The sequence below is a fragment of the Betta splendens genome, chromosome 16 (assembly GCF_900634795.4).
Source record: "Betta splendens chromosome 16, fBetSpl5.4, whole genome shotgun sequence".
NCBI lineage: Eukaryota > Metazoa > Chordata > Actinopteri > Anabantiformes > Osphronemidae > Betta > Betta splendens.
The window spans coordinates 16,415,980-16,441,761 of NC_040896.2; the positions used below are offsets into that span (position 1 = coordinate 16,415,980).

At 45.4% G+C, this 25,782-nt stretch overlaps 1 protein-coding gene across 3 annotated transcripts in view; it reads left to right on the top strand.

Moving 5' to 3' along the window:
- The window catches only part of cdkal1 (CDK5 regulatory subunit associated protein 1-like 1), a 137,425-nt gene extending 112,101 nt beyond the window's left edge, over window positions 1-25,324 (top strand). For all 3 annotated transcript variants that reach the window (XM_041067692.2, XM_029128379.3, XM_029128381.3), the window contains exons 13-15: window positions 12,007-12,090; window positions 15,270-15,434; window positions 23,345-25,324. In XM_041067692.2, coding sequence (XP_040923626.1) covers window positions 12,007-12,090; window positions 15,270-15,434; window positions 23,345-23,482 — 387 coding nt within the window. In that variant the 3' untranslated portion in view covers window positions 23,483-25,324. The remainder of the gene's footprint in view (window positions 1-12,006; window positions 12,091-15,269; window positions 15,435-23,344) is intronic.
- Window positions 25,325-25,782: the final 458 nt, after the last annotated feature.

Below are 25,782 nucleotides of genomic sequence, written 5' to 3' on the forward strand. Positions count from 1 at the left end.
ACATGTAGGTCTATGAATCTGAGGAGCGTTCAGATGTTCCCGTGTGCTGCTAATGGTTCCTCTTATTCTTGTATTCTGTAACATAAGCTTTATTTTTATCGTTCTCCTACATTTTTTTTATTCTCACCTTCAGATGTTTGTACTGTACATTTATTGGTGATGGATTGAAAGGTACTATAGGTGTTGGCTTGAGACTAAAAACGCACCCTGTCATCATTCCGATTTCTTAGTGTTTCACCTTTTCCTTATTCTTCATAGATGTTTCTACAGCCCAGACTTGTTGAAGCAAGGAATAATAGTTGTTTGAAGTCTTGCCAGTGGAAAGTGGACATTAATGTTGCTTAAGCCCGTGTGTGTGTGTGTGTGTGTGTGTGTGTGTGTGTGTGTGTGTGTGTCTCAGTATTTTTGGGGGGGGGGCAACAAAGAGAAGCAGAAACCCTCTGGGGCCCCATCGAAGGCTTTCTTTCTTTACACTACAGCAGCGTTTTTCATCCATGCTTGTATTTCATGCCTGCAAACAAAATGGTGAATGGGCTCAGGTGACGCACAGACGCTTCTTCACACCCGCCCATTCTGTAGCTCCTCATGCACACTCGTAGTGCTCTTATAACCGTATCATGAAAATGATCTCACACTTGTTTTTTTGTAGGACATGACTCTTGATTATAATAGAAATATGTCTAAGCAGAGCAGAGACAATAAACAGCGCGTCACAGTAACTGAATGTTCACTTACATATAAATAAAGGTTTCACCACATCCACACTGTCTTACTTGCTCTCTTTGATGTCTGATTTAATGATTTATTCGAACTCATCATTTGAAAACCACAGACCTGTGTTAAATGGATTCGTTTGTTTGACTCACTGTCTCATCATCTGTATGTTTGTCATACTGTTAAAATAGCTCCATCTTTCAACGGAAGCAGCGTTGCCTTCAGGGCCTGTCAGACAATCTGATGACATGATCTTTATGGTGAAAGAAAGCGCTAAAGATCAAATGCTTAATGGACACCTGTGTGTGTGTGTGTGTGTGTGTGTGTGTGTGTGTGTGTGTGTGTGTGTGTGTGTGTGTGTGTGTGTGTGTGTGTGTGTGTGTGTGTGTGTGTGTGTGTGTGTGTGTGTGTGTGTGTGCGTGTGTGTAACCCTAACTTGCGCTTTTGTTTGAAGTCTTTTCAATGTTATAATGAAAGTTATAACATTTCTTTAATGTGTAGAGTTATTGAAAAACGGATTAAGGTGGTGGCTTCAACCAACAGATTGCTATATTGGTACAATACTTTGCATTATATCTTATTCAGAAAAGTTAAACAATGACCTTTAACCAGCGTGTGATAGTGATAATTAGATCAGTTTAAAAACAAAGGCAAAGGTTTCCCATTTATAATGATGCACACACATACAGGACTTATAGTATAACATGTGCATGTACAGCGGGTTATGTAATCCCATGATAATCATTCTGTAGCTCCTTCCAACCCATGTGTGTTTAACAATTACACTGGTTAGTTTGTGTAGTTAGTCCCATGGCATTTCCATTTTCTCCCCCAACTGTCTATAATTAGTTTAAGTCCTACATAATGTGTAGTGTTTCTACAGGTTACGGTTTGCGTGTTTGCGTCTCCGCTTGCATGTGTTCGTGTGGTGGAGGAGAGAGTTTCTCAAACATTTAATGACTCATTTGTCGAGGGGCCAGAGAATGGAGAGATGTAAAATAAAAAGGGCAAAAGTAAACCGGGGCTGCAGAAGAGACCGAAATAAAGAGGCAGACCACTTCCAGTCAGCTCCGCTCATGCAGCGCTGATGCATTGCCTTAAGTGCAGTCTTTTCCAGGAAGTCAACAATAAACAAATTAAGGCAGTGAATGCCTGCAGCTCTTTGTGTGTGAAAGTCTGGATGTAGTGTGTGTGTTTGTTTGTGTTATTGTAGCTTTGTCTTTTAGTGTGTGTGTGTGTGTGTGTGTGTGTGTGTGTGTGTGTGTGTGTGTGTGTGTGTGTGTGTGTGTGTGTGTGTGTGTGTGTGTGTGTGTGTGTGTGTGTGTGTGTGTCACTGTAAATGTGGCTGACGTGCCTTTAGCACTAAGGCAGGCCCTTCCACGTGCATGCGCGGTGTTTGTGAGTACTTAGTGTGTTTGTGACTGCTGCACTGCAGGCAGTGTGACTACAAATCACTGGAAGGCCACAATGTTTGTTCATCAGGACAACACGTGTAGTAGTAGTAGTAGTTGAGCTAAGATCCTCATCAGTACATAACACCGCTCTCTGACTCATGTCATTACGTGAATAATCTGAATGTGTGTGTGTGTGTGTTTGGAGTATTAGTTGTATCATATAAAATGTAAATAACATCTGTTTGCTTAACTGTTTTGCTTTTGCGAAATGTGATTCTTACTATTTCATACAGAGAGTGTATGAATCTGTCCAGAATGTGCAGGAAGCAGGAATCACACAGTTGTAACGTCAGCAAGGCAACAGGCTGATAAAGCAACAAACGAGTCGGTTCCAGAGCAGGACTGATTGTCTTTAGCAATTTTAGCAACTTTCAAAATCTACCCGTATCTGATATGTTCAGTGTATGTACAGTACAGTGTTAAGGGAAGATTACCTGGTTGCTCCACGCCTCAGACTGAGCAGCAATATTGGTTCAGTGTTTTCTATGGTGCTGGAGGCAGTGTGGGTACAGTATGTATAGAGGTTTTGATGACATGTTTTGTATTTTTATTTTTTTTTTATGGGTTGTCCTTTTTGTTTATTGTATCTCAGACTCAAACCCAGTCAGAATTCACCATCTATGAAACGAGGAAAATAGGAACATAGAGTGAAATATCGTTATAGTAGTTCAATGATGCGCGTGCTTAAAGTGAATGTGCTATAGCGTGTCTGTTGCACTTCACTCGTCTGTCTATATGCATTTGTTAATGAGTACACCAGCTCCAAGCATCTGCTCTGTGTATAAATTAGTAGAGCCCCCTGTGCCAGATGCAGAGTTGCTTTTTCATGTGTTTGTCAGAGGTGATGAATATAGAGCCTCTAATTTTGGTTGAACACTCAAATCTTACTCGAGCCCCCGCCATTTGGCTTGTCACACACACACACACACACACACACACGCACGCACACACGCACACACACACACACACACACACACACACACACACACACACACACTGGCCATTTGATAGCCCTGCCACTCAGCCATATGCCACCCAACGGCCTGGCATCTGCTGCGACGCCAGCGCGTGGAAACGAGGCGCATGCTGTTGCCACTGTTCCTGTGCACAAAAATGTGTTTTGCATTCAGTAAACGCAGAGAAGCGCACAGACTGTGGACTGACCTCAGATCGGAGCACGCCACATGCAGAAGGCCTGTCGTTCAGGTCGTTTTTAGAGGCTGATGCTGATGATGCTGAAGCTGTTTAGATCGGACCCTGTTTGCTTATAGCCCACAATGAAGCCAGCGCTGCCGCCACTTCAACATGGACGTCACACCACACAAAAGCTGTACAGTGCAACTGTACAGTAGGTCACTGATCAGTAGTTTCACTGTAGCCGGTGCAGCCAAGGACACAATACACAACAGCAGGTTGTTTAATGTCTCCAGTAACTTCCACCCTGGTCTTTGGCCACTCGTGAACTCGGGTGGACGCGTGTGATGACGGCTCATTTGAATGGCACAGATGTGTGTTAGCCGACTACAGTAGCCTCTTCAAACTCTGACTGATTACTACCTGCTCCCTTTGATTAATGTTCATTATGTCTGGGTGTGTTTGTGTGTTCCCGTGTGTGCGCTTGTGCTCTGATTCAGTTCAGTCTGATCCCTCTGCCATAAATCAGTCAACACCGCAGAAGTGCTAATATTCCCTTCCTTTTGATTGCTAGTTATTTGTTCACGCGAGTCCCATCACGCCGAGGCCAATCTCACTTTTGTTGTGGAAGATTCTGACTTGTCTCTATTGAGATTTTGTTCTTTTACTTTTTAAAACACAGCTAAATGATTCTGTGCTTTTCATTTCTATAATGAAATGAAAGTGCAAGAAAAGTGAGATGAAGGATAAGAAATTCTTCCATGAGATGTAGTTTTTTCCTGCTGGTTGATTGGCTCTGCTACTGTTCATTCTGGTGTTTTATGAAGGTATAAAGGAGTGTTTTCCAAATATGAACTCTGACGGTTTCCTTCAGACGTCTTGTGTTCTTGCTTTATTAGATCAGTAGGAGAAATCATCTGTTCATCCGTTTTTTTTTTGACCAGCTCTCTGTTTGACGCATGCATGCATTCATTTCTGCAAACATGAATCATTTGTCATGACATAATAAAGCGTGTGAACAGGTGTGGCTGGTGGTCAGGTACCATCCCTACAGCGATGTCCAACCTAATGTTCCTCCACACACAATTAACCGATCGGCGCACAGCGACCTGCACCGGATCGCTGCTCTTTACAGCGATGCAGCTGTGCGAGCGGCGTTTGTCATATCAGTGCAGCGAATCAATACATTTTGAATTCAGAATGTGGAGGTGCAGCCGACCAGCGTAAACGGAGCTGGCATTTTCAAAAACATATTAAAACAGTATTAAACTGCTCATTTACACCCACTTACTACTTCTTACTGTAGAACCCACTGCCTTTTACTGGTAGCGAGCGCATTTTCTCCTTTCTTCTTTTCAGCAGCACCCCCCCCCTCCAACTAATCTGATTACTTTTTTATCACTTTTTCTCTATTTGGATTTGCATAATAGCTAAAGGTCAAGAAAAATGAAGCGAGGACACAGAGACTGAATATGCATTAAAGGTGATGATCCAGCTTGTAACCCAATCAGGCTTTGGGAGGACATGATCTTCACCTTATCCCACACAGCCACCAGGACGGCCGAGCCGCTCCTGTTTTCCCCCTCCTTATCAAAACACATACATACATTTGTCTTACTCCGATGGGATGACTGCAGGGCTCTGGCTTGAACGGCAATCAGACGCGTGTGGCAGATAGGCCTCCCTGTGCATGTGTGATTTGTCTTCAGGTGTGGCTTCCAGTCATAATCGTTATCATATTGCTATTTCCAAGGCATTAGTTTCAGCTGCAATTATAGATGAATGTCAATGTATAGATGTGTGCATTACACGTTGCACACGCACGTTCGTCTCCATCTCCGTCCTACGCACACACAAACGGGTGAACTGCACACACCGAGGCCTCCAGGTCCACGGGGACCTAACGAGCAATCATCCTGACAATCACACCTGACCTCTGATTGATGCTACACACACACACACACACACACACACACACACACACACACACACACACACACACACACACACACACACACACACACACACACACAATTGGATGCTGCATGGCCACGGGCCCGGTCCCCTGTACCCACCCCAGGCATCCACAGCACACGCACCCGGCCCTAATCTGTCAGCGGATGAATAAATAAGAGAGAGCGGAGTTTCCAATCAATGTAGCTGCATGAGATATGATGTCAATTGAAACCATTCCTGCAGTGGAATGAAATACATGATCAGCGCTGAACAATGTGAAGCCCGGTAGTGGAAGAATAATTGGTTCAGGCCAAAGGGCATTTGTTACACGGTCTGTCTGGAGTTTAGGCTGCATAAATAATGTACATCGTGTTTGGCTGATGACATGTCCATAGAATTGTACTGAGAACTAAAGGCTCTGGTTATGGACCGTGTAACAATATCTAGTAAAAGAAAGAAAGGCTTTGTGAGGTCTGCTCACCTCTCCTGACTTTATTCTGTCCGTCCACCGTCTGTGACACCGTCTAATCTTTGCTTTGAGGAACGGTTGGTGTCCAAACGCGTTTGCTTTCGGTGTGTGTTGGATTGTGTGTCCTAGTGTTCCTGACGCTTTCATGATGCGTTTTCTACCTTGTCCCTCCCTTGATATGATTCTCCTCAGCACCTTGGACGCCCAGCCGCCTGCAGGCTGCTGTCACAGACCTGCGCGCCTGTTTGATTGAGACATGTGTCCGTCTGTCTGACAAACTGGATCTGACGCCCCGGTGCCACTCGTGACGGTCCTTCCTGTTGATTGGCTCATTAGTTTCAGCTCGACAACGTTGCGTGTGTCGGCCGACGGGACGTTTTATATATTTCATGCTAAACAGAAAAGCAGCTTTGTTTAAGGACTGCGTGTCTCATGGAGAGCTGCTGCTCGTTTGTCCTCTTTTTGTCCCCGCACCTGATAATGTTTTACAATCCTTGAAGCCTGAATGCCATTCGCTGTCATTACTTAGTGTGTATGGGCTGTTACACATGGACCTACAGTACATGACCACACACCCCTCTGTCATATTGGCTACGCCGGACTGACCTGTAGAAAATAACCTATGTAGACGGAAAGATTTTAAAGCTGCTTCAGCCCTGTATGATTAATTTATAGTGTATCTACCTTTTATGTGCCCTCCTTTCTCTCACCTTCTCTGAAACACTGTGAAAAGTTTTACGACCTTAGAACAAGGTTTGTTTGAGGCTAAGTACTATTCAGCTGCTATGTTGGGAAAGTACAATTGGCACAGAGTCCTTGTGAGTCAGATGCAAATAAGAGTGTTTGCACTGTTGATTGACAATGGCACAACTGAGGTGGACATGTGAGAGTTGTTTCCCACTTGTTTTGTTTCCTGTTTTAGATGCACATTTTCATTGTTTCTCTGCTTTTGTAATGTAATTGTCTTACAACCTTATAAAGGTGTAACCATTTATGTGTTTCCTACTGTTTCTCTGTGTGTGTGTGTGTGTGTGTGTGTGTGTGTGTGTGTGTGTGTGTGTGTGTGTGTGTGTGTGTGTGTGTGTGTGTGTGTGTGTGTGTGTGTGTGTGTGTGTGTGTGTGTGTGTGTGTGTGTGTGAGTGAGTGAGTGAGTGAGTGAGTGAGTGAGTGAGTGAGTGAGTGAGTGAGTGAGTGAGTGAGTGAGTGAGTGAGTGAGTGAGTGAGTGAGTGAGTGAGTGAGTGAGTGAGGGTGCAACACAGTGACTGGAGGGGGTTCATGGACTTGATGCAGGTGCACACAGTTCTGTTCTGGAAAAGAAAGCGTCTCACACCTCAGCAGCCCTGATCAGAGAGACTGAGCCGGGGTGACTACAAGAGCCAAGAATGTATTAGAAGCTTGGTTCAAAGCCTCAAGGCGCACACGCCACGCCTGTACACACACACACACACACACACACACACACACACGCACACACACGCACACGCGCACACACACACACACAGCGCTCAGTGCTGCATCAGGGTAAATTGTAATTATTCCAACCAACGGTGTGTCAAATTCAGGGCCAGCTGTTTGTATGTGTATTGATGCTTGGTTCTGTCACGTGCTGTGTTTTGTGGTGCTGTACAGTAGCAGGAGTCAGAATCTTTGTTTCTCAATCTCTCCTCCACTCGACGTGTCAAACTGTACGCATTTAAATTTTTCATTTAAAAAGTCTCTCATAGAAAGGTTGTTGTCCAGTTGTCTTTGTTAACAAGGCTTTCACGTTTCACACTGATTATTGCCGGGGCATTGGTTTATTAAAGCACTTAATCCTTTAAGGTTCTATCAAGTAGAAAAATGGGACAAAGTTTGCTCTCCCTTGAACTTTGTTATCTTTTAAAACGTAGTTATTTTTAATATGAAGTGGAGGAGGAATAATACCAGCACGGTGCGTTCAAGCTGCCAACAATACCTGAAAGCTAAGGTGCTACAAACCTGTGGAAGGTCATAAAATACAGATTTTGTTTCTCTTGGTTCGGTTAAAATCTACTGTCATAATTGTCAAGTGATAGATGAATTACTGTATGACATGAAACGTGTAAGCATTCAAATCTGTTACATATTTAACACTTAACACTTCACACTGGGAATAAAGATTCACTGTAGACTGATTGTACAAGCTAATAAAATGTGCAATATTCATTTTTTTATCATTATTTATGTCCATATATTTATCTACATCCATTTGGGATGACTTTAATAGACCTTAATAGATTTAATAAAATCAAGATATCTATTAAACTCACAAGGGACCTGCAAACCTTTCTTGAGTTGACCCTTCAAAGTCACTGCTCACCATTAACTCACTGTTGTGTAACCAACTCCAGTTCAACTAGACATTTTGAGTTGATTTTAATCGTAGCCTTTCCTTTCATCAGGCGTTTAAATGGTCATCAATATCTTAAACATTGCTTTTCCCTTGACATTACTGATTGTCGCAGCCAGTTGTATCTGATTGTAAACTCTTGCTGGGAGGAACTTTCTTTAGTGGCGTCAGATAAAGACGGAGTCGGTCTGCTGGCTATCAAAGTGTTTCCTCTTAGTCTATTACAATGTAAACCTGTAATAGTTCCACCTATAAAAGAGTGAAGCAGGTTTGAACCTACTGAAGTAAACATGAGATAAACAGCCTTTTGTTGTCCCCACAGAATACTGTATCTGCCACACACATGTTCATTCCTGTTGGAGCCATTGAAGTGTGGACTATGCAAATGATGCACATTCAATCTGAAGTCAACCAATGCCGTTTGTGTTGTTAAACAAATGTACTTTATGTTCTGATAATTCCAAGGGGCTTACTTAATTCTCACTCTACATTGCTTTAACTTTGATCTGTCCCCAGATGATTGATTTGTCCCCACAAACATTTAACCATAATCCCTCTAGTCTTTGTGGCAAACACAGAAAAAGTTGGTCTTTTTTCACTTTGAGTTTGACTTTGAGAGTAAAACAAAACACCCAAACCAACCAGGGTGTTTTTTTTTTCTGCCTCTTTCAAGCAACTTATTCAAAGGGAACCTCTGAAAGATCAGAGTGCTTGTCTTTAGCTGTTAAATCACTCCCTGCAATGATTGTGTGGAAAGCAACAAACAAGGGGCTACAAAAGACCGGGCGTGTGTTAGCAGCTAATTCAGTTGGACTGTGTGTATGTGCAATAGTGGGCATATGGAAAAACACCGTCCCTCCATAGATGTGTATGTGTTTACGTAACAGCGTGTGAGGAATAGTGTATATGGCTGATAAGGATGGATAAACTCAGGCGAGTGAGTCAGAGTTTGACAGAGTGAGAAATAAATGTACAGTCAGTGCGAAGTTAAAAGCTTTTCCACACTTCCATGCTTCTCTCTGACTCACCCAGCCCATGACATTAAGCTCATTTAGAATCACTATAGCAAGGACTCAGTAAAGTACTTGTATGTGCATGTAAGACCGTCCTTTGCTACAGTATATGGGAGCAATTACAGCCTGTGATGACTTCACATTGTTTTACCAGAGTTATGCGATGTCCTCACTGGTTGCCTGATCATTCCCATTAGTCTGAGCAAAGTGTCTGGGTTCAGTTGCATGGGAAGAGGCCATGAATGCGGTTGGCTGTGGATCGATGGTATTTGCTTAATCGCGCCTTTTATTTGTGATGCAGATGTAAATGTTGATTGCAATTCAAAGCCACAGTTCTCTCATTATTCTTGTTATGATGAGGATTAATTATCAATTAAACTCATGATCCCACAAATCTGCAGTGGCTCTGCTGTGCATCATGGGACGTTATTCTGTGTATGTGGAAGTCAATACGCGTCTCACTGTGCTAAGCCGTAGACACATATGGGCTGATTATTTGGTTGTTTTTAAGTAGATTAAGTACTGGCTGACTTTTACAGACATATGCAATGGAACGCACACACAGGAACCAGCTCTACTTTATATCGGGAACACAAACATACAGTATTTATTCAAATTCAGATCATACAGTACTCAGAAGCTCGAGAGGCTTTAATAAGACGGACCGTTCAGCTCAAAGCTGAAAAGAAGATAAAGAGTCTTTATTGTCATTGTAGTAATTCGTAGTAGGAATTTGATGAGGGACTCAGTCTGAGTATTGAAATCTAAGTTTAAAATATTTGCTGTAGTGTTGAATTTAGGGAATGTACCGTAATTCCCGGGCTATAGAGCGCACCCAAATTTAAGCCGCACCTGTATAGTGTATAGGCGACACTTGTCCATAAAAAAGTTGTACCGTAACACCGGTAGCAAAAGCACACTAAAGATTCTCAGCATGTGACTAAGGGCGCATACAACTGCAGCAACAGCTTTCAGTCGGATCTGCACGCTGTAAACATCTCCTAGTTTAACGTAAATCCACAGATTAGACGCGCTGTTTTTTTGGGTGCAGGGTTCAAAGCATGTAAAAAGTAGCGGCTTATAGTCTGGAAATTACGGTATATTGATTTTTCTTTCCGGGGAAACATTTAGAAGACGATCTTGTCTTTTCAATAGATGCCTCTCTGAAAATTTTTCTTTTTTGCCTCTTTGTGAGCGCTTAGATTTTAGTCTCAAAGCAGAGATATTTGTGTTCAACCGGAGCAAACAAAAGGCAAATCAAACGTTCACCATTCAGTAATACCGTTCAAAGGATGTGTTCTCCTCCCTCTTTTTCTGAAAATTGCTCTGTTTGCAGGACACAGTGATTTATTTGGTCTGTCTGCCTTTGCAGGTGTTGGAACACACATGCACTGTTAAAAAAAAAAAAAAAAAAAAAAAACAGGCGAGAGGAGGACGAGGGGAAGTTACGGTGCAACGATGAGGGGTTTGAACAACAAAGAGAATGCCCAGAGATAGGGGAGACGGATGGAGGCAAAGGGATAAGGAGGCAAACGGGGAAGAAAAGAGCGTCTGCAAAACCTGGAAGCACCCAGAGCCATGTGTCAGAGGCATGACTTCTAAGGCTCTGACATATATAAGGAAATGATCAGTCAGCACAGCTTTCCTTGTACAGGCCTCATCACTGACGGTGTCGAAATGCAAACGGCGAATGCATTAAGCCCGCGGGATATTTCCAGCTCCGTACTGTACGTTCATGCTCTGTGGCGCTGTTTCCTAATTGGACGACTTGTGTCTTAACTTCCTGTGGTGGAACAACAACATTTTCCCTTTAGTCGGCGTCGAGCTGCCCTTCGACTGATCACACTGTAATTTCACAGAGCCAAAACTTTATTCCGAGCCTTTCAGGGCATCAGAAATCTCTCGCACCATTGTGAAGTCAAACGCGTGCGGATCCAACCGTGACCGCTTCCTGGTTTGATCATGTAGATTCAAGGGGAACAAAACAAATTCTACTTTTAGCTACTTTCTCTTCTTCGAGCTACTTTTATTCGTGCCCTCACTCCTTTCAACAAAGTTCAGGCCTGGAGTCCTTTCAACATTCATTCTCTTTGCTTCTTTCTTCTTTCGAGTCAACAACATTCTTCAGTAAAAACGAGCTTTCTGTCATTATGTCTCATACTAAATTTTCTGATTGGAAGGCCTTGTTGTAGTATTTGATTTTCTGATGTCGTGAATAGACTGTTTTTCCTAAGCATTTGAACTGAATCCTGTCTAGCCTTGTATTTTCTTCTTTTTATTCACTTTTCTTTTCTCTTTTTTCCTAAGGACCTGTGGTGAATAGTGCTCACTATCCCCTCGGCTAAAGCGCTAAAACTCAAGTGGCTTGGGAACCTTGAGATTGTAATTAAATGGTGAACTTCGCTAACAAAAAAACATGATAAAAAAAAAAACACATGAAAGAGCAAACCTCTGATTGAATTGGGACGTCGGTGAATAGAATCATACAGTGTAACCAATGCAGCCTGTGTAAATTAAAACCAAAGGCACACAGTTGCTAGACGCAGGTTTGCATACAGGAGACACTCATAAATATACCATGTACAAAATAAATAAAGAAATGCAGCCAAGCACATAGATTTTATTATCCGATACAATTTTAAATTAAAGCGTGAGCTAAGTAATTTAACCCTTGAACGTTGGCTCATTCAAAGCAGGTTTAATGTGTCAATGTGCCTCATTACTGTGTGTAAAACGTACCGAGCTCAAGTAGAGTTTCATGATAACGATTGCAGTTACAGTCGGCTGGAGTGTTTCTTTTTTCTTCTTCTATGACTATTACCAGATTTACACAAATGCAGTTGTTATTAAAGCATCTACGGCTCATAATGGTTCTCTATGTCTCTCTCTTTCTGTAGGTGGGGCAGAGGCAACGTGTGCTGGTGACAGAGGAGTCATTCGACGCTCAGTACTACGTGGCTCACAACAAGTCCTACGAACAGGTACGTTTATAAGCGACCCGTCGCTGCAGTTGTTTAACTTAAGTTGTGTGTATCAGGAACCATCACAAACGTTGAAACACACGCAATAGGCGGATGCTAAGAATAGCGCGGCCGGCCTGCACACGCTGTCCACCGACAACACACAGCAGAGCCAAGAAGCTGCAAATTAATCTGCATCTGATGAATATTTCCCCGCATGTGAAACGAATCCAACTCTTCCTCATTTTCACACTTAATAAATCAGATCAGAAGCTTTGCTTTGCATGTCACAGGAGTACGCACAGCAGGTGTCAGAAGCTTAAGCTTGTATTGACTAAAGTAGGTTAGCTGTAATATCACACACTCGCAAACACACACACACACACACACACACACACTCACACACACCCCGCGGTGGTTATGAGAGCATTTGGAGGCTGATAGCGGCAGGACTTTTTTTTGCCTTTTTTCACCGTCGTAACATTGAGGTCAGCCCTAAAGACATGAACATTCCATCCTGCACACGCACAGCTGTTAGCGCTCGCACGCACGCACACACACGCACACACAGACACACACACACACACACGGCTTCAAAAACCCTGTCACAACCTGTGAAAATTCACTTTAAAACATCTTCAAATAAATCAATTTCCTCCTGCTTTAACCATCATCAGAAACATGTTTGAAGTTATGCTTTTATTAGCAGAGAGGGCAGGGGATGGTAATAATTTTTCCTCCCCTCCACTTTCCCTCCTCTCTTTTGCACCTCCTTGTGCGGAGTATAAACTCAAGTTACCCGTGTCAGCCGGTTCATGGATACGTGCGTTTGTGCACACACGGACCTGCACCACATGTGTTTAACCTGATTGCACCCGGAGGAGACCGTGCTTGATGCGTTTGCCATGTTCCGGGCATGTTGTCTTAAATTACACACACTTGGAGGAAGAACACGGAGACGCCATACTGTATAGGCCCATCTGTGCTTTTATATATCTTATCCCCCTCATAAGCGTGATGCTGTAGATACATGACAGATGCCTGACTCATTGTAGTTCAGTGAGCGCGTCTGTCATTATTCTTCTCTTTCTTATGTCTCTCCAGAAATATTGCATAGAGTTGTCGGTTTTGAAGTTGGTTGAAAGCAACAGTACTTTGATAAATCATGTGTTTACGATGCAACAAGGCCCTACAGGAGAGTCACTCTCCTTGGGCTGCAGTACTGGAGTTCTGCCCTTATGTATGTGATAAAGTGGCAGATGTGATGTGATGTATAACCTTCTATCCACCCAGTATTTATTTTTGGTAATGTAATGATGCCAGCGGGGGCCCGGCTTTGTAGCTGTGCCTCCACACGAGCGTGACAGATGCGCTCCGACGCAGCTCATCTACAGTCGGGTGCCAATCACTGGCAAACGATTGCAACGGAAACCCAAGCAGACCAATCTGGCCCCAAAGGGAGGAGAAGCTGATTGCCACAGTCCTACATGTGTCTGGTTTTGCACAGCCGCTCATAAGCACATTACATAATCTACGTTAGTGGCTTTTAAAGATACTGTATCACCTTAATAACGCGCTATGCTCCAAAAAAGTCCAGATCTGCCAGAGCCCCTCTGCTCCTCACAACTTGGAATCTGGATCTGTGAATGCACTGTCAAGGGTCGGGATGGAAGAAAAGGAGAGGACAGAGGGTGTAGAGAGGAGGAGGGAGAGTGAGGGAGAAGGAGCTGTGAATGTGATCAAATGGCCTAGTTTCCCTTTCTCACCATCAGATGGATATCCGTCTTGATGGCTATAATAGGCATCCCATCCACCTGTGTGTGTGTGTGTGTGTGTGTGTGTGTGTGTGTGTGTGTGTGTGTGTGTGTGTGTGTGTGTGTGTGTGTGCGCGCGTGCGCGTGTTAGTAGCTAAGTGAGGAAGTAGAGGGGTGGCAGGTGGAGCGGGTGGGGGGTTCCAGTGAAATCAGACAAGCTCTTTCATCATTTAATCACCCTGTAATAGGCCTGGAATGACCCTCACCTCCGCGCCGACACCCCCCCTCCCCCACAGCCCCGCTGCGACTCCCAGCCCGCCGCTGCGCACACAGTGGTCAGAGTGCTAGAAAGCAGATGTGTTGATTAGGCAGGTGTGGCGGCGTCTGAGTGCGGAGCGGGCCACGGCCCCCCCTCCTCTCACGTCCCACCAGCTGGATGAAGAATGACAGACTAACTCGGAGCCAGGGCCCCGCCCGCTCACGCTGCTCTCTGCCCAGTCAGACGCTGGGCCGTGCAGTGTGTGCTGACGCTGAGGCCAGATGATGTGAGTCAGCGCGCAGCCTGCTGAAGTGCACTTGGGCAAGACACTTACTCGTCCATGTCCGAGGTTGCTGGTCTGCTGCTGAGCCTTTGCTCTAATCTGCCTTGGAGGAAGCAAATACAAAGATGGTTCACCAGCAGGGGTATTTTTACTGTTATTAAATTATTTCATATTTTTAATATTGTTTAGGCCTGTGTTCTTATTGTTGTGGGCTGCTTCCTAAGAAAACCCACGCATGCAGTGCTAAATCATTTAATGAACTTAAATCCAAGCAATAGTGACCACAGCAGTTGTTATTTCTGTGTTTACCAGTGAATAAATGTGAAAACAAGGATCCGTACTCTCAGCCTACATCATCATTGTCAATCTGTCAGCTTTGTGGTTAGTTTGAAAATAGTTTCAAAAGGAAAGGCATTTGCATATAAACTTTATTTACAGGGCTAAGTCATTAAGAACAAATTCAGCTTCACACTAAGCCGTAATTAAAACTCTTTGTTTTCCCTTCCTTCCTGCTGTGATCAGCCGAGATTTATAGTTGCCATGGTGAAATAATAAGACAAACCAGCAAATCCCACTGGTTTATCTCACATCTGTTGCCTTAGTTTTTGACCTTGAGGGCTTCCATAAATGGAACTGAAAACACTCACCCTGTTTTTGTCTTATGAGCCTGTGGGGACTCGCTGAATAGCAATGAGTGGGGGCATTGAGAAACACAGTCCACGGCAGTTAATTGAAAACGAAATTGACAGATGATGATAAACACACAGAATTGGATATTCTGGCAGTCGATTCCTAAAATACACCTTTTTAGATGTATGCCAGTCGGATCCTTCAGTAACTAAAGTCCCACATGCAGTAGTAGTACTAGAGTATTTAGTACTTCGCTGTTCTGGCCGCTTTGCAGGTACTGGTACCCAAGAGGCCCGAGTTCAAAGGAAAGATGATTGAGGTGGACATCTACGAGGCAGGAAAACACTACCTGAAGGGACGTCCGGTGGAGGACAGCGAGCCCTTCACGCCGTCCATCGCTGCACCGCTGGAGAAAGGAGAAGTGTCCGGTCTGATGCAGGTGAATCACGCACGCACCAGCACATTGTGTAGCTCAGTTCAATTCATGAATGCAGCACCTTGGACTAAGTCACATTAAGTATCAGGAAATAAAACTAATGTATATCGGTAAACAGTCATCACTCATCATCACATAGCAAGAATAATTAATAAATTTACCCAAATAATATAAGCTGTGAACCAGTTGATGAAAGGAGACAATACTAATACAATAAAGTACTGTAGTATAATGATGGTGAACCACACAGACAAATGTACTGTATCTCCTCCTTACAGTGGACGCTCATGTGTGTGTGTCTTCTTTAATGTGAGAAGTGAACCTGTCCTCGTCATGTGTGTTCTGCCGTTATCCAAAACATAAAAGTTGTGTTTCACAGCAGTTGACAAATGACTGAGGCGCTTTTGTGGGTGCATGTGTTCACATTTTTAATCCGCCCTCGCTCCTCCAGCTTGTGAAACAGCAGCAGTGTATCATGCATGAGATAAATAATTTAAGATAAGCTGCGACGGGCTAAACTGTGCCCGGTCTTCCTACACACACACACACACACACACACACACACACACACACACACACACACACACACACACACACCATGTTAATGTATCTGTTTCACTGCATGTTATTTTTCACTCTGACTAGCTGTAGCTTATGGCTTAGGACATGGAGCCACAGAGCAGAATATGATACAGTTTCTAATTTCACACTCCATCAGCCTTTACTGCCAGACACAGAGGGAGGAGAACCAAAGAACAGACAGAGACATGAGAGAGAGAGAGGGCGAGAGAGAGAGGGGCACTGATGAAGACGAAGGCATGCGGGGAGAGAGAGAAAGATGGATGGATGGCAGAGTGGAAGATAAAAAGTAAGAAGGGTTTCACAGGCAGCCAATCGACATGTCACTCAGCAATAAAAAGTTCAAAAGTGGGGACGAGACCTTGTAAAACTAGTTGCCTTGTAAAGTCTGCAGCGTAGTCAGTGATAGAATCAAACAGCTTCTGCTTTGGAGCCTGTGAGCACACCTGGTGCGCTCCGAGGCTCTGCTCGGGCTATTTGATTGCACGGGCAAAGTCATCGATAAGCTCTGCTGACGTCGCAGCGCCAGGAAGCGTAAGATTAGAAACGAGCCAACGAAACCCAGCGTCCACTGAGTCGGACGTGGTTCAGAGCGCGAGAGCGGCAGACGACGCCAGAAGGAAGTTACACACACACACACACACACACACACACACACACACACACACACACACACACACACACACACAGGTAGTGGGTGACGGCCCGATCAGCGCGTGGCACTACGAGCAGCCGCTCGTAGATCTGTGCCCTGATGTGGAGGCACCGCTGTATCTGCAACCTACACACATCCACACGTCACATGCGGCCTCCGGATTCTGTGTTATTATCGTTCTAAATGGGGTCAGAAGGGGCCGGAGTCGACACACAGCAGCGCACGCAACGCAGCCTGACACCAGCATACAAATGCGCTGCACACGTCTAACGATATGCACACACACACACACACACACACACACACACACACACACACACACACTAGTGGCTGGCCCATACATATTTTAAGAGCATCTATCGCTGCGTGAGTCCACCGCACACTGAGCCGGGTGTGTGCGCGTCTCTGTGTGAGGGTGAGGGAGAAAGGGAGAGATGAATAAGTGATTAGGAGAAGCCAGATAGACACTCACCCCTGTGTCTTGCAGCAGGCTCTGTAATTACAGGCTTTTGGCAGAGGGAGAGATAAAAACAGCGGAATAAGGGGCCAGGAGGATGAGATGCGTGGTAGTGGGGAAACCGATTGAAGCACAGACTTTGAGCTTTTTTTTTGTTTCCTCTACGATGCAGAGGAGGGCTGTAAGAGAAAGTCATAAAATACGAGAGCGATGCATAAGTGGGTGATTGGACAGATAGAGGAACCCACTACAGGCTGCGGTGTCCATTTATCAAAAAGAGGAGCAGAATGAGACATCTGTCATTTCAGAAATGAAGAGAGGGAGATGATTGCCCGCTAGGCAGCATCCACGCTGATGGTGTGGGAATGAGGCAAAGTGGCCGAATGAATAGATGAATGAATTCAGAGTGGTGGCCGTGAATGGACGGAGCTGAAAGGAGACGGCTACAAATGTGTGTGAGGCATGATGTCTGTCTGTGTCTGTCTGTGTGTGTGTGTGTGTGTGTGGGGGGGGGGGGGCTTTGTTGACATAGAGGACACCCCTCGCTCTTCATTTCCCAAAAAAACAAATGTGCTGAGCTTCTGGTTGGGATGAAATTAGATGCAGGTCGTGTAAACAGTGACGTTCTGATGTTTTTTTTTAAATCAGTGAGTGTGTAAATAAGTGAGACGTTAGGAATTAAGGAGGTGCGTTTGTCCGTATCCTGTTAAATATGGGACCGACTAACTGTTGTGTGTAGACCCAGATCCATCCTCTTCCTGCAGAGTTCCACCGAGTGCGCTGACCACAGCAGGGGGTTGCTTTTCATTTCAAGCTCACTCGTTCCAGGGAATTGTAGTTCAAACCATACTGGGCCAGTGGAGTCTGACACTGGCTGAGTCCTTTTTTAATGGAGTCAACTAATTATAGAGTAGGGGGGGGTCTTTCGAACCAAACACTTAGAACTTTTTCTTTTGCCTTTTGAAAAGTAAATAGCTGTGTTATCATTGAACTAATGTTGCCCTGTTGAACGAGGTAAACTGACCTTTGAAATGATTCACTGCATCACTGTTTCGTGCACATTAGTTAAATTTGGGACATTTATTTTCCAGATGATCAAATACATGTGCAGACAACTCCTGTCTGTCTGTGACTCCATCTGTCAGGCCTTCATTCACAGAAACACTTTGTCCTGCAGGGGACGACTGTAATGATGCTCCAGTAGGACACAATGGCGGAGAAAGCACTCAGCAGCACGGTGGCGGAGAGAGAGAAGTATCTTTACTGGTCCTCATCCGCAGATGAAATTAAATGATAAATGAGGTGCGAGAGGCTATAGGAGAAGCAAGAATGGAAGCGCGAGAGCGAGTGAGACGGAGGGTTCGGGACACAGGCGTGCAGCTTGAGTGCCGTCCAATAATCAGCTCTTTTCATAGACGAGTGAGAGAAAGAAGAGAGGACGGCACATTCACAGTATGAATGAAAGGAGAGAGGGAGAGCGCGTAGTCAACAAAGTCTGGACTGGAGGTGAACGGATGAATCCCTCATGAGATGCATTTGCTGCGATTCTTTGTGTATTTCTTTTTCCTCGCGTCTCTGCTGCTTCCTGTTTCCGTCCAGCTGTGTCCCCATCTCCTCTCTCCACTTCTCCCACCGCCCTCTCACTCAGTCTCGTCATCTACTCTTCCGACCCTAATGGCGAGAGAGGAGATCTGCGAGCGGCCGCCCCGTGCGAGCGCGCCTCTAATTGTGCGTCATCCGTGCTCGCGCAGGCTGAGTGGGTGGGATTGCCGGCGCTTTGCATCAGAATGCTCCAAGTGCACAAACACCAACGTGCAGCCCAGCGTTGTTGGTAAAACAAAGCCCTACACACAGATGCTTGTACATACACGTGTTCCCAATGCACAGCCCCCCCGGTGAGCCTGGCAGACGCCTGCTAGCCTCAGGCCATGCTAGGCATTAGCTACACACACACACACACACACACACACACACACGCACACACACACACACACACACACACACACACACACACACACACAGGTACGAAGGCTCAACAACTGAGCCGCTCTGTGTTAACGTGCCACCGTTATGGATTGTTGCTTTGATGTTGCGTTATGCACTTGTTGTTATCAGTGGGATCCAAGGAATCAAAGCAAAGGTTGCGTTCGCTGCTTGGGATTCACGTAATCCTCGCGCAGCTATTTTTAGACACTTGATTTGAAATGTCAAAAGGTTTTGCGTGGCCTTTGCACGACTGTTTACTCGGCTAGCAAAATAATTTGTTTTGCCTCCAAAACGGCAGGCGCAGCTATTTTAAGCGTTTCATTTAGCATGTCAGATTGTATTACATGGCCCCGGCTTTGTGTTTACCTGAAGAAGCCACAAAGGAGAGAGCGCTAAGCCATCAAATGATTAGTTACATCTATTTCCACCATTCTTACCCAACATGTCAAATGCAATTACGCAACCTTGATCTGTTGGTCTGATTTCATACGTTAGATCGCTTTAAATGGCCTTTTAGCCCAGTTTTGACTGATGGTGGAAGATTTAAATAACAAAGCCTTAAGCTGAAACCATTAGGGGAAAATATGTTATTGAGTAATGTTGTCTATTCAGGACATCATGTTTCATGTTATTCCTTGTCATGCCAATAGTCTTTTCCCAGTACGAACGTTGTAAACACACTCCTCTGAGCTGACTTCTTCCACCCGTGACTCACCCGCGGCCTGTATTTTATTTTGAATTTTACCCTCCTCCCCCTAAGATCAACATGTTGTCTCATCCAAGTACTGTACGTCTCGGCACGCATGAGGCTCCATCCAGAAACGGGAGACATCAAAACAAGAGGAGGAAAATGATGTTTGGAGGAGCACAGATGGAACTTTCCTCAACATCATGAAATCATATGTGAAATTAGGTGACGACAGTTACGAGTCAATTTGAGACTCACTCGTCTCCAGAGAGCTGCTCTGTTCGTGTTCACTTTAGCTTGGACCTGGCTTCCAGCAGCTTCCAGCAGCCTTTAATCTCGCTAATGGGACTCGCGACAATTGGCTGCAGGACTTAACTTGTTTCAGGAGCTGAATAAAGCTCAGAAAGGCAATCTGCCTCGCTAATCTGAGGCTCAGGAAAACGCCACACCTCCTCGTCCCCAGGGACGCTTCACTCCACCTGTGACGAATCCCAAGACCGAGAGCTAGAGAGGCTGCTGTATGTACAGTGACAACCTGTAGCATGAAGAAGCAAGAGTCAAGTTCAGAGCCGATGATTGTGCAGCTTCGCATGGAAATGAGTGGATGAATGAGTGAATGGAGTCACGGTAGCTCTGGTGTTGCTCTCCAGGAGTGAGGCCTGATGGGAGCAGCTGACTCATGTTCGTCATATCTGCTGACTGCATCTTCACCCTGTGTTTCTGTTGGTCCGAGTCATTAAACAGAGACTCTGACGAAGGCCTGCGTTCGTATCAGAGATGTTACCACTCACTCCTTTAATTGGTCTTCCGCGCTGTGGTCCAGTTGTAAATACAGCTGCAGCTCCGCGCTCTTGTCACCATGGCTTTGTCAAACCACCCGTGACTAAGGAGGCTGTTACAGTATCTGTTTACACACACTCACACACACACACACACACACAGACGCCGCTCCTAGAGTGACAGCGGCAGCTGCTGAGGATCATGTGAGAAATGTGACCACTGCACATTGTGCTCTCTCTGGGGACGAGTTGTGCGCGTCACAATGTGTGTCTTTGTCTCGAATGCGTTGTTGGGGGGGGGGGGGGGGTGATAAAGAAAGGGCGACGGTGGAATTGGAGCAAGAGGTTTGGCCGAATGAGCGCGACGCGGCGGGAGGAGCGTCCGGCAGCGCTGGCCAGTCCGCTCCGCTGGTGGAGTGTGGGATCATTTTCCAGAGGATTATTGAGCTCCCGTCTGCTGCTGCTGCGAGCGGAGAGAGACATTATCCAGCGCCGACTCCCAGGCGCACACTTCCTCCCGGCAGGCGGCGAGCCCTCACCCGCAGCCGCGTCTCTCATCCTCCCCCGCTGCCTTTCTTCCCCGTCCCCCCTCGGTTCGCGGCCTCGGCCCTCGGCGCCCCTCTGCTCCCACTGCGCTGACACGCACCTTCTGGCACTTGGATTTTCACTTATCCTCCCCACCAGTAATAGATTTTAGGCCGCGCTGCTGAGTCTCTCTCAGCGCCGTGTTGTTAGAGGACACCTGCGGAGGCATGGATAAATACAGAGGAAGGCGGGGTTCCCTCCCCGCGGTGACGGGGAGAAGCCTCGTTTTTTTCAAATTAAAGTAATTCATTTTGGTTTTTAATACATAGTGAGCTGGGAGCTCAGCTCAGGCTTCTTTCTGTGTATTGCAACATTCCTTCACTCAACTGAAGTTATGAATGAGCAGCCAACCAGATTTCCAGATACATCTCATAAACACAAACCAAGATTCCAAACTTTCCAGAAGCAGTGAGACCAAACTAAAAGCCTTTAAGCTTTTTAGTCTCATCCTCTGTTAAAAATGACCCGTATTGTTTTCCAAGCATCAGAACAGTGGATCGGTTTCACCGTTGGGGACGCCAGTCACAATACTGACACCAGCCACATGTGGATGTGTCAGACAGGCCTCTGTTACTCACCTATTATCAGAAGTGAGTGTGAGCGACTTATGGATGTGTCACGTAGGCGTTGTCGGTCATAATATCCGTCCTCCATTGTGTGCCTCAACCGAGGGAGGCATTCGGTGACGGCGCCGAGGAGAAGAGTGGGTGGCGAGCTAGATTTCACAGCCATCAGAGAGGACAGACCTGCATGTGGATGCAGATGCAGCGCAGCTGCTCACACACACGTGGGCGTGCACTGGTTCTCGGTTACACGCGGATCCTTGCTGCACACACGTAGGTGTGAGAAGCCCACAAAGTCAATCAATGAGGCCCGACCAAGTCGCTGAGACTGTGCTACATAATCCACTTTTGTGGTGATGAAACATTTTATAAACTGTCACGTCGGAGGAGACATATGGAAACTACCACAAGGTCGTCCGGATTGATTTCCTGATGACCCAGAGATGTTGATAAGTGCTGGATCTCTTATCCAATTTGTTTAATGGTCAAATTAAAAAGCAGGGCTGCATCCAGAGGAGGATTATTTATGTATGTAGCAATCAATTGGATGTGCTTGACATGCAACTCAGGTCTCCACCCTTGGACAGCGCAATATAGGCAAATAAATGTGTAATCAAATGGAAAGATGATCAATGAGAGAGAGAGAGAGAGAGAGAGAGGGGCGAGCAGGGAGGCACAGAGGTGGGGATTAATATTCAGTATTGGCGACTAAATGAAAGAAAAGTCACCAACATTTTTTATTTAAAAGAATTCCAAACGAGTCAGCAGCAGTCATCTGTTTGTTTGCATCGTTTTACTTCCCATATGTTATAAAAAGCAAAACCACAAACTCTGAATGCATTTGAACCATTTCCTCCCATTTGTTGGCTCAGACGTCTTTGTCTCTCCAGTCTCCCTGCGTCACTGCACCTTCTCAACATTAGCCTGATTCAATAAACAGCACTCTGTAATAATTGGATCTCTACAAAACTGCATTAACTGCCTCACAGTGAGATAATTGCATCATAATTGAAATGCACTCATTTGCATAAGGGGGCGGCCGGTTTTCTGCATGTTTTCATAAAAAGCAGCGGTTGTGCGCTCTCCTCCACGTGGATCGGACTCGCGCAGAGGAAGCAGACGCACGAAGGCGAGAGGACCAGTGATAATACAGGCCCGGTGTCCTGCTGTACGAGCGCTGCTGGACTGTCTGTGCGTCCACATATCAAGTGAGGTGAAGATGTGCTTAGAGCGAGTGCAGGACAAAGTGGTGTTCGCGTGCACACGTCCTCCTGCGCCGCCTCTCCGCCTCCTCCCCATCCCTCACTGTCGCGTCCCTGCAGCAGTGGATGTGTTTTTAATGGTCCACCACATTAGGACTGAACAGGACCCTCTGATTGCAGACTTTGGACGCTCCGCTGTCAAGCCTCCCGCTTTGATTTGTGGCCGGAGCAGCTAATTTGCTCTAAATCTGATTTCTTAATTATGAATAATGGACGTGAGTCACGATCTGACGTGCAGCGGTTTGCGTGCGTGTGTGTGTGGGGGGGCGTCTGGGACATTTGCATACGTAGAGAAACTATTTACCCATCAGCTGACACCATTTAACTGGAAGCTCCTGTGTTTCTTCTTCTGTGAACAGGTTGCCAACGGCGTCCAAGCTGCTCCTGCTCTGCTGGTGGGCTCCTACAGTCTGGACAGGGAGGTGCTGAAGAAGCTGGGGATGGGACTGGTGCTGGCAGCCGCCGTTTTGGCCTTCGTGGTGGAGAAACTGTACTGACGGAGTGGTGGAGAACGCGGTGGGGGACGTCGCGGCTATCGGCTGTGAACTCGGCGGTGACGGAGTTTCTGCTCGGATCCAATGTCGCATGATTCGCTTTGTCTGATCGGTTGTTTGACGGAGCCAAAGATGCCAGTTTGTTTCTTTGTCCTGTGAGATCTGGTGTCTGGGCTTCAGTGCTGTTCCATATTTGCTTTTTAAGGTTGTTTTACTCCAAATGAAGTGTCTTCACTTGAAAAGACACCGGATTTTATTTAGATTCAGTTTCAGCTGAAATTTCTGTGTCATTTTTGACTCTCGTTATGAGAGAAGTTTATGAAACCTAGTTATTTTATTCTTTGGAAAAGATTTGTTCCATACTTTCCTGTTAGAGGTATTTATTGTGGAATGAACAGGATCTTTTGCAGAGGTTACAGTTTGCTTTAAATGCGCTGTTGTTTTGATAAAGTTTTGCTTTTCTCTGCATCTTCTTACATAAAGCTGCAATCCTTTCCCATGGAAACGGTCCTCGTTCACATCCCGTTACTCTGAATAATCCACAGAGGAGGTTGATGTGTTTTCAATCACTTCGGGAGAAGAATAGCAGCAAAAGGTGCAACGAGGAAATGAGAAACGTTAACTTTGCTTCATTGGAGGAAGATGAACATGTTATAATTAAGGTTCTCTCACCCTGTAACACAAATAGGCAGCGTGGACTGTGTGTTTGTGTGTGTGTGTCCATCCACTTTAATAAAGGACAAAACCTAATTGTCACAGGAAAAGTTACGTGATTGATTTTCTTGAATCGCTGAATTATTAACTGCTCGTGTTTTTACTATTTATTAGACCGTGCGGAATTATTATGCTCCACATTTCTGTGCGTCGCTCAGATGTTGTCACACACAGTCTTTGTTTCTCCCTCATGTTCTGTTTCTGTTTTGAGGTACAACGGTCCCAACATGTGTTTGGAGATCTCAGGCAGTTAATAATGCATCCCCCAATTTATGTGTCAAAGTGGCGCATGTGTCTCTGTCAGTGTGCCTGTGCTCGTGCCCTGCTTTATATTCCTCATCACACGTGTGTGTTTCAGCTTGTTTGGTGCCGTGTGTGTGTGTGTGTGTCTGCACAGTCTGATGTGATGTGTTTGGGTTCCTTCTGTGCTTAATTTAGCAGAAAAAGACAGTGTGTGTGTGGTTGTGGTTGTAGACTGACAGGACTCACCCGTTTCTTATCCAAAACCCCCTGTTATTAGATATACCACTGTTTGTAGACTACACGCACACACACGGTTTGTATTATCCAACTAAATGATGCATGTCACACATTGTGTTGACGCTCACATCCATGCGTGTGCCCTGTTGTGTTTTTTTTTCTTACGGCGCTGACACATGTCATACATATACACAAACCTAGCATACTGCAACTTTGTAGTTTGGGCAAATGATGCACGTCGAACAAACTTACACAACTAACTCAGGCACCGCGGCTTTATGTTACCCCATCAAATGACGCATGTCTTACACAAACACACACACACATACACACACTGGCTTTGAATTATGTGATCAAATGATGCGTGTAGCTCTGAAGCTTGTTACATCCATCCTGCAGTGCCCTATATTATTCTGCAGCCATCCATACTGTGTGACAGTTCTTTTGATGCTTTGTAAGCACATTTCCTCCCTGTGTATGTCACTTACATAGCATTGTTCTCCAATGAAATATGGATGCAACGACACCCTTTATGTTTAGGAGATCATCACTTACTATGAAATATCGAGGCGGGAGCCGGCGAGAGGAGATCATTATTCACGCCGCATCATTCACTTGGGTTGTTTCTAATAAAAGCAAAGGGGTTCTGGATTTTTTTTTGTCTTCGTTGCAGCTGTTGTCAATTCGTCATTTGCACAGTGATGCTGTTTTGATGCGAAGCCAAGTGACTTTGGAGAAATGACGAATGCGGCGGAGGTCGAGCATTAGCGCGCCGCCGTCATCCCTCATCCGCCGCGTGATGCCGTTTGATTTGTTTTACGTGGCGGGTGCAGGTTTCCGTGCGCCGAGACTCCGATGTCGCATTACGGCGCATAAACAAGCTCCTCCTGTAGCTGCTCGGGTTTTAAATGGAGCCGCGGTTCAGGAAAGCACATTAAAACTTATTAAGCTTCAGGTTCACATATAGATGTAATGAATTCAGTTTACAGTAATTATATACTAAATACACATTGGGTGCTATACAGTTGATTTGACGCCAGCCTCTGGCAGGATCCTGACAAAAGCTACTGACAGATCTTCTCATTAGCCACAATCTTGTGACGTGACCT